Source organism: Salvelinus sp. IW2-2015, unplaced genomic scaffold (assembly GCF_002910315.2).
Source record: "Salvelinus sp. IW2-2015 unplaced genomic scaffold, ASM291031v2 Un_scaffold2093, whole genome shotgun sequence".
NCBI lineage: Eukaryota > Metazoa > Chordata > Actinopteri > Salmoniformes > Salmonidae > Salvelinus > Salvelinus sp. IW2-2015.
Genome location: NW_019943432.1, coordinates 46,708 through 61,488, shown reverse-complemented (window position 1 = coordinate 61,488; position 14,781 = coordinate 46,708). Strand labels below are relative to the sequence as shown.

General features: G+C 42.8%; 1 protein-coding gene across 3 annotated transcripts in view; it reads right to left on the bottom strand.

Moving 5' to 3' along the window:
* LOC112072931 (cytochrome P450 2K1) overlaps positions 1-14,781 on the bottom strand; it is a 35,059-nt gene that overhangs the window by 5,737 nt on the left and 14,541 nt on the right. For all 3 annotated transcript variants that reach the window (XM_024140307.2, XM_024140308.2, XM_070439983.1), the window contains 2 exons: positions 7,520-7,661; positions 82-408 (listed from right to left, as the gene is read on the bottom strand). In XM_024140307.2, coding sequence (XP_023996075.1) covers positions 82-408; positions 7,520-7,661 — 469 coding nt within the window. The remainder of the gene's footprint in view (positions 1-81; positions 409-7,519; positions 7,662-14,781) is intronic.

Sequence of the window (14,781 nt, the reverse complement as noted above, 5' to 3'; positions counted from 1 at the left end):
TTCCCCAAACTCTTAATTTTATAGTACCATAGAAGGATTCACTTACCCAGTCAGTATGGATACAGAAACAGTGGAACTCACCTGCAGAGAAGGGCATGAAGGCATCCCTCTTGGCGAATCGACCTTCCTCATCCAGAAAGTGGGCGGGGTTAAAGGTGTGTGGGCTCTCCCATTCGCTTCCATCTTGTAGGACAGACGTCAGTAGAGGAAACACAAGCGTCCCCTTCTTGATGAAATATCCCTGGAAGGTGACATCCCGGCTGGTGGTGTGAGGGATGGCAATGGGKAAAAYGYTGGCCAGTCGCTGGGTCTCATGGATCACTGCATCAGTGTAGGGCAGGTTCWTCCTGTCCTCTGCTAAGGGCTGACGACTTCCTATAACCCTGCTGATCTCCTCCTGGACCCGGTCTGAGACAGAAAGGAGGGAGGACCAAAGTTACTACCCTCAGAGAAAATGTCATCTTAATAATCTTTACCCTGGACATTTTATAATTTTTACAAAATGGCTTGATAACTTAAACGGGGCTCCATGTGAACGATACCTTAACCTACGTACCAAAACAGTCACCTTTTCTGCACAGTTCAATGTTTTCACACTTGATGCATAACACCTTTTTGTAAAACAGTAGTCCCACTTGTACACAAGAAACTTTTTGCAAAACAGTAGACAACAGCTACACAAGACAAAGTAAATTGTATAAATCATGTCCAACAACACTGTTAGTTTCTCAATTGCTTGAACACTTTCCTCAAAACAGGGATAACGCAGCCCACGCAAACAGTATCATTTGTCATAGAATGACAAGGTCATCTCACCATTCATCACATAATGGCTCAACAAATACTAACTATCTGTAACGTTGAGTCAGGAAGCAGGTGCAGATGGTGAGTTTAATAATAACGACCATAGCAAGTACAAAACAAGAGACGCATCAGGACATGAAAACAGAACCAATTCTGCCTGATGACTGAGATTGGTGAGGGCTATTAGAAGGGAGAGTAATCAGGGTGGTGATGAAGTCCAGGTGAGCTTAACGATGGGAGCAGCTGTGCGCAATGATGGTTGCCAGGTGTGTGCAATGTGGGTGGCCAGGACTGGTGGATACTAGACCGGCAATGTCGAGTGCTGGAGGGAAAGAGCAGGAGTAGGTGTGATACTATGACCATCAATAAAATATATTTTTCTATTAAATAGAGTAAATGGTACGAGATTGTAATCAACTATTTCATAGACAGCTGTATTCTTGTTCTCAGAATTAGCATCTAATACTAAAGCAGGAAGAATTTCACTAAACCTAAATTGATACTGTTTAGAATTGCAAAAGTGTCCGGTGCTGTATATTGTAACGATGTAAATGTTTACAATGCATTGAAGATAAATCAAAGAGAAGAGGTGTTGAAAGGGCAATTGTGATTTTAGTATTGTAAAACCAGTCACTGTACAAAGAGAGTTTACATGTTAATGGTAAAAGATATGGGAGTACCTTTTATTTACTGTGATATTAATTTAGTTTAGTTTGACATTCTGTACACAATAGGTTTGTGTCCTGTGTAGAGAGTTGTGTCTAGTATTTTGCCTAACAGTGCTTATCATTTGCATTTAATGTGAAAACAATGAGAAATTACATACTGTTGTGCATAAAAGGGGTTTGTTTTGGCCACGCGGATCCCAGGTTTTGCAGGTAGTCTTGTTATTTTGATGGATGTATTTGCATTTTTAGGGTATCTTCAGTTTTGATGGCGCCGACAGAGATGGCAGCATCGCAACTAGCTCGTAGGAAACTGCAGTATTTTGTTTGTTTATGTACAATTTTTTTACGGAATTAGCTCTAGAATTGTTTTGTGCCATTACATACAGCCGGGAAGAACTATTGGATATTATAGCGGCGGTAACTCACCAGAACTACCAGCATCACGACCAGGATTACGACCTGGAGCAGATCCTTTGTTTGCTCTCCCCAGAGCAGTTGAACTTATTGCAGAGTCTGACCCAAAACAACGCACGGTGGAGGAGAGGTACTCGGGGCGGTCTTCTGGTCCGACTTAAAAAGCGTGCACACCACCCACCGCTCCCGAGTATTTTACTCGTTAATGTCCAATCGCTGGATAATAAAGTTGACAAGCTCAAGGCGAGAGTTGCTTTTCAGAGAGACACCAGGGATTGTAATATACTCTGCTTCACGGAAGATGTCTCTCAAGATATTCTGTCTGACTCCATAAAGCCAGTTGGGTTCTCAAAGCATCGTGCCGACAGGAATAAACATCTCTCCGGGAAGCAGAAGGGTGGAGGTATATGTTTTATGACTAACGACTTGTGGTGTAACTGTGATAACATACAGAAACTCAAGTCCTTCTGTTCACCCAAACTAGAATATCTCACAATCAAATGCCGACCGTACTATCTCCCGAGGGAATTTACATCAATAATAGCCACAGCCGTCTATATCCTCCACTCAAGCCAATACCACGATGGCCCTTAAAGAACTTCAATGGACTTTATGCAAACTGGAAACCACATATCTTGAGGCTGCATTTTTTGTAGCTGTGGATTTTAACAAAGCAAACTTGAAGAAAAGGCTCCCGAAAGTCTATCAACTCTATGTACTCGCACGGCTAAAACTCTACCACTGTTACACTACCTTCCGGAATGCATATAAGAACCTCCCCCGTACTCCATTCGGCAAATCGGATCATGATTCCATCTTGCTCCTCTCTTCGTATAGGCAGAAACTCAAACAGGAAGCACCCGTGGTAAGGACAATCGGTATTCACGCTTCCAGATTATTTTGATCACGCAGACTGGGATATATTCAGAGTAGCTTCAGAAAATAATAGACACATTTACCAATACGGTGAATGAGTTTATCAGGAAGTGCATAGGAGAGGTTGTACCCACTGACTATTAAAACCTACCCCAACCAGAAACCGTGGATAGATGGGAGCATTCGCTCAAAACTGAAAGCGCGAACCACCGCATTTAACCTGGGAAAATGGAAGAATACAAACAATGTAGTTATTCCCTCCGCAAAGCAATCAAGCAGACTATACGTCGGTATTGGGACAAAGTTGAGTCTCAGTTCAACAGCTCAGACACGAGACGTATGTGGCAGGGTCTACAGACAATCACAGATTATAAAAGGAAAACCAGCACAAGAGTGTGTGCTCAGCCCTCTCCTGTACTCCCTGTTCACCCCTGACTGCTTGGCCAAGCACGCCTCCAACTCAATCATCAAGTTTGCAGATGACACAAGTGGTAGGCTTTATTATCAACAATGATGAGACAGCCTACAGGGAGGAGGTGAGGGCTCAGGGAGGAGTGTGGTGCCAGGAAAAGAACCTCTCACTCAACGTCAACAAAATTAAGGAGATGATCATGGACTTCAGGAAACAGCAGAGGGAGCACCCCCCTATCCACATCGATGGGACCTCAGTGGAGAAGGTGGAAAGTTTTTAGTTCCTCGGCATACACATCACTGACAAACTGAAATGGTCCACCCACACAGACAGTGTGGTGAAGAAGGTGCAACAGCGCCTCTTCAACCTCAGGGAGGCTAAAGAAATTTTACTTAACACCTAAAGCCCTCAAACTTTTACAGATGCACAATTGAGAGCATCCTGTCGGGCTGTATCACCGCCTGGAACGGCAACTACACCGCCCACAACCGCTCCAGAGAGGTGGTGCTGTCTGCCCAACGCATTACCGGGGGCAAACTACCCACCCTCTTGGACACCTACAGCACACGATGTCACAGGAAGTCCAAAACGATCATCAAGGACAACAACCACCCGAGCCACTGCCTGTTCACCCCGCTATCATCCAAAAGGCGAGGTTAGTACAGGTGCATCAAAGCTGGGACCGAGAGACTGGAAAAACAGCTTCTATCTCAAGGCCATCAGACTGCTAAACAGCCATCACTAACACATTAGAGACGGCTGCCTATAGACATAGATTTGAAATCCTTGGCCACTTTTAGGAATGGAACACTAGCCACTTTAATAATGTTTCCGTATCTTGCATTACTCATCTCATATGCATAAACTGCACTCTACACTATTCTACTGTATCTTAGCCACTTTGTGTTTACATATTGCATCACCCATCTCATATGTATATACTGTATTCTTTACTATGCCAATGTATCTTAGTCCAATGCCGCTCTGATATGCATGTATATATTCTTAATCCATTCCTTACTTAGATGTGTGTGTATTTGGGTACACAGTTGAAGTCGGAAGTTTACATAAACTAAGTTTAAATGTATTTGGCTACAGTGTTTCACAATTCCTGACATTTAATCCTAGTAAAAATTATTTCTTAGGTAAGTTAGGATCACCACTTTATTTTAAGAAAGTGAAATGTCAGAATAATAGTAGAGAGAATGATTTATTTCAGCTTTTATTTCTTTCATCACATTCCCAGTGGGTCAGAAGTTCACATACACTCAATTAGTATTTGGTAGCATTGCCTTTAAATTGTTTAATTTGTGTCAAACGTTTCGTGTAGCCTTCCACAAGCTTCCCACAATAAGTTGGGTGAATTATGGCCCATTCCTCCTGACAGAGCTGGTAACTGAGTCAGGTTTGTAGGCCTCCTTGCTTGCACACACTTTTTCAGTTCTATAGGATTGAGGTCAGGGCTTTGTGATGGCCAGTCCAATACCTTGACTTTCTTGTTCTTAAGCCATTTTGCCACAACTTTGGAAGTATGCTTGGGGTCATTGTCCATTTGGAAGACTCATTTGCAACCAAGTTTTAACTTCCTAACTATCCACATTTTCCTGCCTCATGATGCCATCTATTTTGTGAAGTGCACCAGTCCCTCCTGCAGCAAAGCACCCCCACAACATGCTGCCACCCCCGTTCTTCACGGTTGGGATGGTGTTCTTCTTGCAAGCCTCCCCCTTTTTCCTCCAAACATAACGATGGTAATTATGGCCAAACAGTTATATTTTTGTTTCATCAGACCAGTGGACATTTCTCCAAAAAGTATGATCTTTGTCCCCATGTGCAGTTGCAAACCGTAGTCTGGCTTTTTTATGGCGGTTTTGGAGCAGTGGCTTCTTCCAGGCTGAGCGGCCTTTCAGTTTATGTCGATATAGTACTCGTTTTACTGTGGATATAGATACTTTTGTACCTGTTTCCTCCAGCATCTTCACAAGGTCCTTTGCTGTTGTTCTGGGATTGATTTGCACTTTTCACACCAAAAGAACATACACCTCTAGGAGACAGAACGCGTCTCCTTCCTGAGCGGTATGACGGCTGCGTGGTCCCATGGTGTTTAAACTTGCATACTATTGTTTGTACAGATGAACGTGGTACCTTCGGGCATTTGGAAATTGCTCTCAAAGATGAACCAGACTTGTGGAGGTCTACAATTTTTATTTTGAGGTCTTGGCTGATTTATTTTGATCGTCCCATGGTGTCAAGCAAAGAGGCACTGAGTTTGAAGGTAGGCCTTGAAATACATCCACAATTGCACCTCCAATTGACTCAAATGATCTCAATTAGCCTATCAGAAGCTTCTAGAGCCATGACATAATTTTCTGGAATTTGCCAAGCTGTTTAAAGGCACAGTCAACTTAGTGTATGTAAACTTCTGACCCACTGGAATTGTGATACAGTGAATTCTAAGTGAAATAATCTGTCTGTAAAGAGTTGTTGGAAAAATGATTTGTGTCATGCACAAAGTAGATGTCCTAACCGACTTGCCAAAACTATAGTTTGTTAACAAGACATTTGTGGAGTCATTAAAATAGTTTTAATCACTCCAACCTAAGTGTATGTAAACTTCTGACTTCAAATGTATGTTGTGAAACTGTTAGATATCACTTGTTAGATATTACTGTACTGTCGGAGCTAGAAGCACAAGCATTTCGCTACACCCGCAATAACATCTGCTAAACACGTGTGACCAATAAAATTTGATTTGAATTAATGTATTGGCTCTTTTCAGAAGGCAACTACACTGAACAAAAATGCAAATGCTCACCTTCGATGGCCACTGGTACGCTGGAGAAGTGTGCCCTTCACGGGTGAATCCCGGTTTCAACTGTACCGGTCAGATGGCAGACAGTGTGGGCGTTGTGTGGGTGAGCAGTTTGCTGATGTCAACATTGTGAACAGAGAACCCCACCGCCACCATGGGGCAATGGTATGGACAGGTATAAGCTACGGACAACGAACACAATTGTATTTTATTGATGGCAATTTGAATGCACAGAGATACCATGCCGAGATCCTGAGACCATTGTCGTGCCATTCATCTGCCGCCATTACCTCACATTTCAGCATGACAATGCACGGCCCCATGCCGCAAGGCTCTGTACACAATTCCCGGAAGCTGAAAATGTCCCAGTTCTTCCATGCTCTGTATACTCACCAGACATGTCACACTTTGAGCATGTTTGGGATGCTCTGGATCGACGTGTACGACAGCGTGTTCCAGTTCCCGCCAGTATCCAGCAACTTCGCACAGCCATTGAAGAGGAGTGGGACAACATTCCACAGGCCACAATCAACAGCCTGATCAACTCTATGCGAAGGTGAAGTGTTGCACTGCATGAGGGAAATAGTGGTCACACCAGATACTGACTGGTTTTCTGATCCACACCCCTACCTTTTTTAAAGGTCTCTCTGACCAACAGATGCATATCTGTATTCCCAGTCATGTGAAATCCATAGATTAGGCCCTAATGAATTTAATTCAATTGACTTATTTCCTTATATGAACTGTACTTCAGTAAAATCTTTGAAATTGTTGCGTTTATATTTTTGGTCAGTGCACATTTTTAAAAAATGTAGTGTTATGAAAAATGGCACTGAGTTCTGTGTCTTGAAAATCTAAAACGATGGTCGGAAAAATGCTTATACGCAAATACGGAAAAGCTGCACACAAAAAACATACACCTGTCCAAGCTGGAGGGTGGGGAAGTCAAGTTGGAGGGTGGGGAAAGTGCATTATCTGGTCGACATTGAAGGATGTCGAACAGATGTAATTCGAGTGTAATTTTCTGAGAAACTTTCTGAAGACTTTTTGCAGACAATTTATGGACTTGTTTTTTTATTTGTCTTTCTGTTCTAATAATAAATATTATAATTGTGTATTCTACTCCAATCACTGTATCCTTCCAGGTATTTGCGCCACTGCTCTCCCTGCCAAGTTAAGAACCTGTTGTCCTCTATGGCTACAGTATCCTTTATTGCCACAAATACCACACCATAGTACAATTCCATTATATATATATATCTATCTATCACTTGGCTGCCTTACACATGTAGGTTATCCCAATGAGAAAATCTGGTTGAAATGTCATCATTTCAACACATTTAGTTACATTCATGTAGATTACAGCTTCATTCACAGTGTTAAAGCATTTGAAACAAACTATAAACTGGTCTGTGGTTCAAGTGGGCAATTTGGAAATGTTTACAGCAAGTAACACCTTGATTGTCTTGCATTACTACAATCACTTGCAATGTCTGTACAAAGGCGTGTGTCTGTGTGCACATTGATACTTACCCTGTATACGGGGGTACTTGGCCATTAGCATCAAAGCCCAGCGTAGGGTTGTCCCTGTGGTGTCTGTACCAGCAGAAAACAGGTTGGCCACAGAGGATATCAGGTTGTTGTCATGGTAGTGAGAGTTCTTGTTGCCAGATTCCTTATTACAGACATAAAAAGTATTTGAAAGGGTAGAAAATATTTGTTTTCCCCTCAAAAGTCATGGTCTAGCAGTTATTGCATTCTTTTTCGAAGGTCAAAAATTTGCTTTCAAAAATGTGTTTTTACATTTAACTTCTACACACATTTTACATACACGGTGTAGCAGTCTTAGCTGCAGCCTCCAGAACACATACACTTAGTGTACAAAACATTAGGAACAAATGCTGTTTCCATGGATTAGACCAGGGTGCAACTCAATATTAGGAAGATGTTCCTAGTGTTTTGTACACTCAGTGTATACCGCTGCATCCTGGGCCCAATGCCATTTCAACACAATCTCTCCTATATTTTCTCCATTCTCTATCACATGTGCCATTTACACATTTCTCAATGCCCACTAAATCCCTAGATGTTATTCATTCAAAGAATTAAAATGTTTTATTTTTTGGGGAATAGATCAGCTTTAATATTGCAGATGGAAGCTACAATCTATCAATGTAAATGTCAGCATCATTTCCAATCCCCCATATTGTTTTTGTAAATATGTACAGTGCATTCGGAAAGTATTCAGATCCCTTGACAAAGCAAAAACAGGTTTAGACATTTTTACACATTTATAATGAAATAGAAATATCACATTTACAGGGCTGAGATTCATTCGTACTACACCGGCTTCGATGAGCGTCTTATTTGGCTTGCAAACTATTACAGACGACAAAGGGAAGCAAAGCCGCGAGCTGCCCAGTGACACAAGCCTACCAGATGAGCTAAACCACTTCTATGCTCGCTTCAAGGCAAGCAACACTGAGGCATGCATGAGAGCATCAGCTGTTCCGGACGACTGTGTGATCACGCTCTCCGTAGCGGACGTGAGTAAGACCTTTAAACAGGTCAACATTCACAAGGCTGCGGGGCCAGACGGATTACCAGGACGTGTGCTCCGGGCATGTGCTGACCAACTGGCAGATGTCTTCACTGACATTTTCAACATGTCCCTGATTGAGTCTGTAATACCAACATTTTTCAAGCAGACCACCATAGTCCCTGTGCCCAAGAACACTAAGGCAACCTGCCTAAATGACTACAGACACGTAGCCCTTTCCCACCTGGACAAAAGGAACACCTACGTGAGAATGCTATTCATTGACTACAGCTCAGCGTTCAACACCATAGTACCCTCAAAGATCATCACTAAGCTAAGGATCCTGGGACTAAAATCCCTCGCTCCGCAACTGGATCCTGGACTTACTGATGGGCCGCCCCCAGGTGGTGAGGGTAGGTAGCAACACATCTGCCACGCTGATCCTTAACACTGGAGCCCCTCAGGAGTGCGTGCTCAGTCCCCTCCTGTACACTCTGTTCAGCCACGACTGCGTGGCCTGGCATGACTCTAACACTATCATTAAGTTTGCAGACGACACAACAGTGGTAGGCCTGATCACAGACAACGACGAGGTCAGAGACCTGGCCGTGTAGTGCCAGAATAACAACCTATCTCTCAACGTAACCAAGACTAAGGAGATGATTGTGGACTACAAGAAAAGGAGGACCGAGCATGCCCCCATTCTCATCGACGGGGCTGTAGTGGAGCAGGTTGAGAGCTTCAAGTTCCTTGATGTCCACATTACCAACAAACTAGAATGGTCCACACACACCAAGACAGTCGTGAAGAGGGCACGAGAAAGCCTATTCCCCCTCAGGAAACTAAAAAGATTTGGCATGGGTCCTCAGATCCTCAAAAGGTTCTACAGCTGCAACATCGAGAGCATCCTGACTGGTTGTATCACTGCCTGGTACGGCAACTGCTCGGCCTCCGACCGCAAGGCACTACAGAGGGTAATGCGTACTGCCCAGTACATCACTGGGGCTAAGCTGCCTACCATCCAGGACCTCTGTCAGAGGAAGGCCCTAAAAATTGTCAAAGACCCCAACCACCCCAGTCATAGACTGTTCTCTCTTCTACCGCATGGCAAGCTGTACCGGAGTGCCAAGTCTAGGACCAAAAGGCTTCTCAACAGTTTTTACCCCCAAGCTATAAGACTCCTGAACAGGTAATCAAATGGCTACCCGGACTATTTGCATTGTGTGCCCACCCCTCTTTTACGCTGCTGCTACTCTGTTTATCATATATGCATAGTCCCTTTAACCATACCTACATGTACATGCTACCTCAATCAGCCTGACTAACCGGTGCCCCCTCATATTGGCTACCCGGACTATCTGCATTGTGTTCCGCCACCCATCATCCGCCAACCCCTATTTTACGCTACTGCTACTCTGTTTACCATATATGCATCGTCACTTTAACCATACCTACATGTACATACTACCTCAATCAGCCCGACTAACCGTTGCCTGTATATAGCCTCGCTACAGTTATTTTTCACTGTCTTTTTTACTGTTGTTTTATTTCTGTTTTTTATATCTTTACTTATCTATTGTTCACCTAATACCTTTTTTTACTTAGAAATCGCACTGTTGGTTGGAGGTTGTAAGTAAGCATTTAACTGTAAGGTCTACACCTGTTGTATTCAGTGCACGTGACAACAACAAAAAAACTTTGATTTGATTTGATTTACAGTGGCTTGCAAAAGTATCCACCCCCTTGGTATTTTTCCTATTTTGTTGCCTTAAAACTTGGGATTAAAATAGATTTTTTGGAGGGGGTTGTATAATTAATTTACACATCTACCACTTTGAAGATGCAAAATATTTTCGTGAAACAAACAAGAATTAAGACAAAAAAACTGAACTTGAGCGTGCCTAACTATTCCCCCCTACAAGGTTGGCACACCTGTATTTGGGAAGTTTCTCCAATTCTTCTCTGCAGATACTCTCAAGCTCCGTCACGTGGGATGGAGAGCGTCGCTGCACAGCTATTTTCAGGTCTCTCCAGAGATGTTTGATCGGGTTCAAATCCGGGCCCGAGTCGGAGGTCCGGAGCTCTCTGAAGCAGGTTTTCGTCAAGGATATCTCTGTACTTTGCTCCATTCATCTTTCCCTCGATCCTGACTAGTCCCCCAGTCCCTGTGGATGAAAAACATCCCCACAGCATGATTCTGCCACCACGCTTAACCATAGGGATGGTGCCAGGTTTCCTCCAGACGTGATGCTTGGCATCCAGGCCAAAGAGTTCAATCTTGGTTTCATCAGACCAGAGAATCTTGTTTCTCATGGTCTGACGGTCCTTTAGGTGCCTCTTGGCAAACTCCGAGCGGGCTGTCGTGCCTCTTATTGAGTGGCTTCCATCTGGCCACTCTACCATAAAGGCCTGATTGGTAGAGTGCTGCAAAGATAATCGTCCTTCTGGAAGGTTCTCCCATCTCCACAGAGAAACTCTGGAGCTCCGTCAGTGCCCATTGGGTTCTTGGTCACCTCCCAAGGCCCTTCTCTCCAGAATGCTCAGTTTGTCTGGGCGGCCAGCTCTAGGAAGAATCTTGGTGGTTCCAAACTTCTTCCATTCAAGAATGATGGAGGCCACTGTGTTCTTGGGAACCTTCAATGCTTTAGAAATGTTTTAGTACCCTTCCCCAGATATGTGCCTCGACACAATCCTGTCTCGGAGCTCTACGGACAATTTCTTTGACCTCATGGCTTGGTTTTTCCTCTGACATGCACTCTCAGCTGTGGGACCTTATATAGACAGGTGTGTGCCTTCCCAAACCATGTCAAATCAATTGAATTTACCACAGGTGGACTTAGTAAGGGTCTAAATACTTATGGAAATAAGGTATCGTTTTTAGATCTTTACACATTTGTTAATGGTTGGGTGGCAGTATTGAGTAGCTTGGATGAATAAGGTGCCCAAAGTAAACTGCCTGCTACTCAGGCCCAAAAGCTATAATATGCATATAATTAGTAGATTTGGATAGAAAACTCTAAAACTGTTTGAATGATGTCTGTGAGTACAACAGAACTCATATGGCAGGCAAAAACCTGAGAAAAAATCCAACCAGGAAGTGGGAAATCTGAGGTTTTTAGTTTTTCAACTCTTTGCCTATCCAAGATAGTGTAAATTTTGTCCGATTGCACTTCCTACGGCTTCCACTRGATGTCAACAGTCTTTAGAACCTTGTTTAAGGCTTCTACTGTGAAGGAGGGGGGAATGAGAGCTGATTGTGTAACAGGTCTGGCAGAGTGCCATGAGCTCATTCAGGCGCGCTCCCGTGAGAGGTAGCTGCCTGCATTGCCTTTCTAAAGACAAAGGAATTCTCCGGTTGAAACATTATTGAAGATTTATGTTAAAAGCATCCTAAAGATTGATTGTATACATCGTTTGACATGTTTCTACAAACTGTAATGGAATTTTTTGACTTTGTCTGACCTGCGCGTCGTGAATTTGGATTTGTGAACTCAAGGCGCGAACAAAAAGGAGGTATTTGGACATAAATGATGGAATTTAGCGAACAAAACAAACATTTGTTGTGGAACTGGGATTCCTGGGAGTGTATTCTGATGAAGATCATCAAAGGTAAGTGAATATTTATAACGCTATTTCTGACTTTTACTGACTCCACAGCATGGCGGATATCTGTATGGCTTGTTTTTGTATCTGAGCGCCGTACTCAGATTATTGCATGGTGTGCTTTTTCGGTAAAGCTTTTTGAAACCTGACAGCGGTTGCATTAAGGAGAAGTTTATCTAAAGTTCCATGCATAACACTTGTATTTTCATCAACATTCATGATGAGTATTTCTGTAAATTGATGTGGCTCTCTGCAAAATCACCGGATGTTTTGGAAGCAAAACATTACTGAACGTAACGTGCCAATGTAAACTGAGATTTTTGGATATAAATATGAAATTTATCGAACAAAACATACATGTATTTTGTAACATGAAGTCCTATGAGTGTCATCTGATAAAATTAATCACTAACCTTTGATGATCTTCATCTCTATTTCTGCTTTTTGTGACTCCTCGGCCTCGGCCTCCTTGGCTGGAAAAATGGCTGTGTTTTTCTGTGACTAGGTACTGACCTAACATAATCGTTTGGTGTGCTTTCATTGTGAAGCCTTTTTGAAATCGGACACTGTGGCTGGATTTACAACAAGTGTATCTTTAAAATGGTGTAAAATACTTGTGTTTGAGGAATTTGAATTAATGAGATCTGTTTGAATTTGGCGCCCTGCAATTTCACTGGCTGTTGTCAAGTCGATCCCGTTAGCGGGATATAAGCCATAACACATGCATTTCTAATAAAAACCTGTTTTCGCTTTGTCATTGTGGGGTATTGTGTGTAGATTGATCAGGGGAAAAAATACATGTAATCCATTTTAGAATAAGGCTGTAACGTCACAAAATGTGATAAAAGGGGAATACTTTCCGAATGCACTGATTGAGATGTGTGTGTGTGTGTGTGTGTGTGTGTGTATATATACATACATACAGTGGGGAAAACAAGTATTTGAAACACTGCCGATTTTGCAGGTTTTCCTACTTACAAAGCATGTAGAGGTCTGTAATTTTTATCATAGGTACACTTCAACTGTGAGACGGAATCTAAAACAAAAATCCAGAAAATCACATTGTATTAATTTGCATTTTATTGCATGACATAAGTATTTGATACATCAGAAAACTTAATATTTGGTACAGAAACCTTTGTTTGCAATTACAGAGATCATACGTTTCCTGTAGTTCTTGACCAGGTTTGCACACCCTGCAGCAGGGATTTTGGCCAACTCCTCCATACAGACCTTCTCCAGATCCTTCAGGTTTCGGGGCTGTCGCTGGGCAATACGGACTTYCAGCTCCCTCCAAAGATTTTCTATTGCGTTCAGGTCTGGAAACTGGCTAGGGCACTCCAGGATCTTGAGATGCTTCTTACAGAGCCACTCCTTAGTTGCCCTGACTGTGTGTTTTGGGTCGTTGTCATGCTGGAAGACCCAGCCACGACCCATCTTCAATGCTCTTACTGAGGGAAGGAGGTTGTTGGCCAAGATCTCGCGATACATGGCCCCATCCATCCTCCCCTCAATACGGTGCAGTCGTCCTGTCATCTTTGCAGAAAAGCATCCCCAAAGAATGATGTTTCCACCTCCATGCTTCACGGTTGGGATGGTGTTCTTGGGGTTGTACTCATCCTTCCTCCAAACACGGCGAGTGGAATTTAGACCAAAAAGCTCTATTTTTGTCTCATCAGACCACACGACCTTCTCCCATTCCTCCTCTGGATCATCCAGATGGTCATTGGCAAACTTCAGACGGGCCTGGACATGCGATGGCTTGAGCAGAGGGACCTTGCGTGCGCTGCAGGATTTAATCCATGGTTTTCTTTGAGACTGTGGTCCCAGCTCTCTTTAGGTCATTGACCAGGTCCTGCCGTGTAGTTCTGGGCTGATCCCTCATCTTCCTCATGATCATTGATGCCCCACGAGGTGAGATCTTGCATGGAGCCACAGACCAAGGGTGATTGACCTTCATCTTGAACTTCTTCCATTTTCTAACAATTGCGCCAACAGTTGTTGCCTTCTCACCAAGCTGCTTGCCTATTGTCCTGTAGCCCATGCAATAAAATGCAAATTAATTACTTAAAAATCATACAATGTGATTTTCTGGATTTTTGTTTTAGATTCCATCTCACAGTTGAAGTGTACCTATGATAAAAAATTACAGACCTCTACATGCTTTGTAAGTAGGAAACCCTGCAAAATCGGCAGTGTATCAAATACTTGTCCTCCCCACTGTATATATATAGTTGAAGTCGGAGGTTTACATAAACTTAAGTTGAAGTCATTCAAACTCGTTTTCTACCACTCCACAAATTTCTTGTTAACAAACTATAGTTTTGGCAAGTCGGTTAGGACATCTACTTTGTGCATGACACAAGTAATTTTCCCAACAATTGTTTACAGACAGATTATTTTACTATCACAATTCCAGTGGGTCAGAAGTTTACATACACTAAGTTGACTGTGCCTTAATACAGCTTGGAAAATTCCAGAAAATTATGTCATGGCTCTAGAAGCTTCTGATAGGCTAATTGAGATCATTTGAGTCAATTGGAGGTGCAATTGTGGATGTATTTCAAGGCCTACCTTCAAACTCAGTGCCTCTTTGCTTGACATCATGGGAAAATCAAGAGAAATCAGCCAAGACCTCAGAAAAAAAATTGTA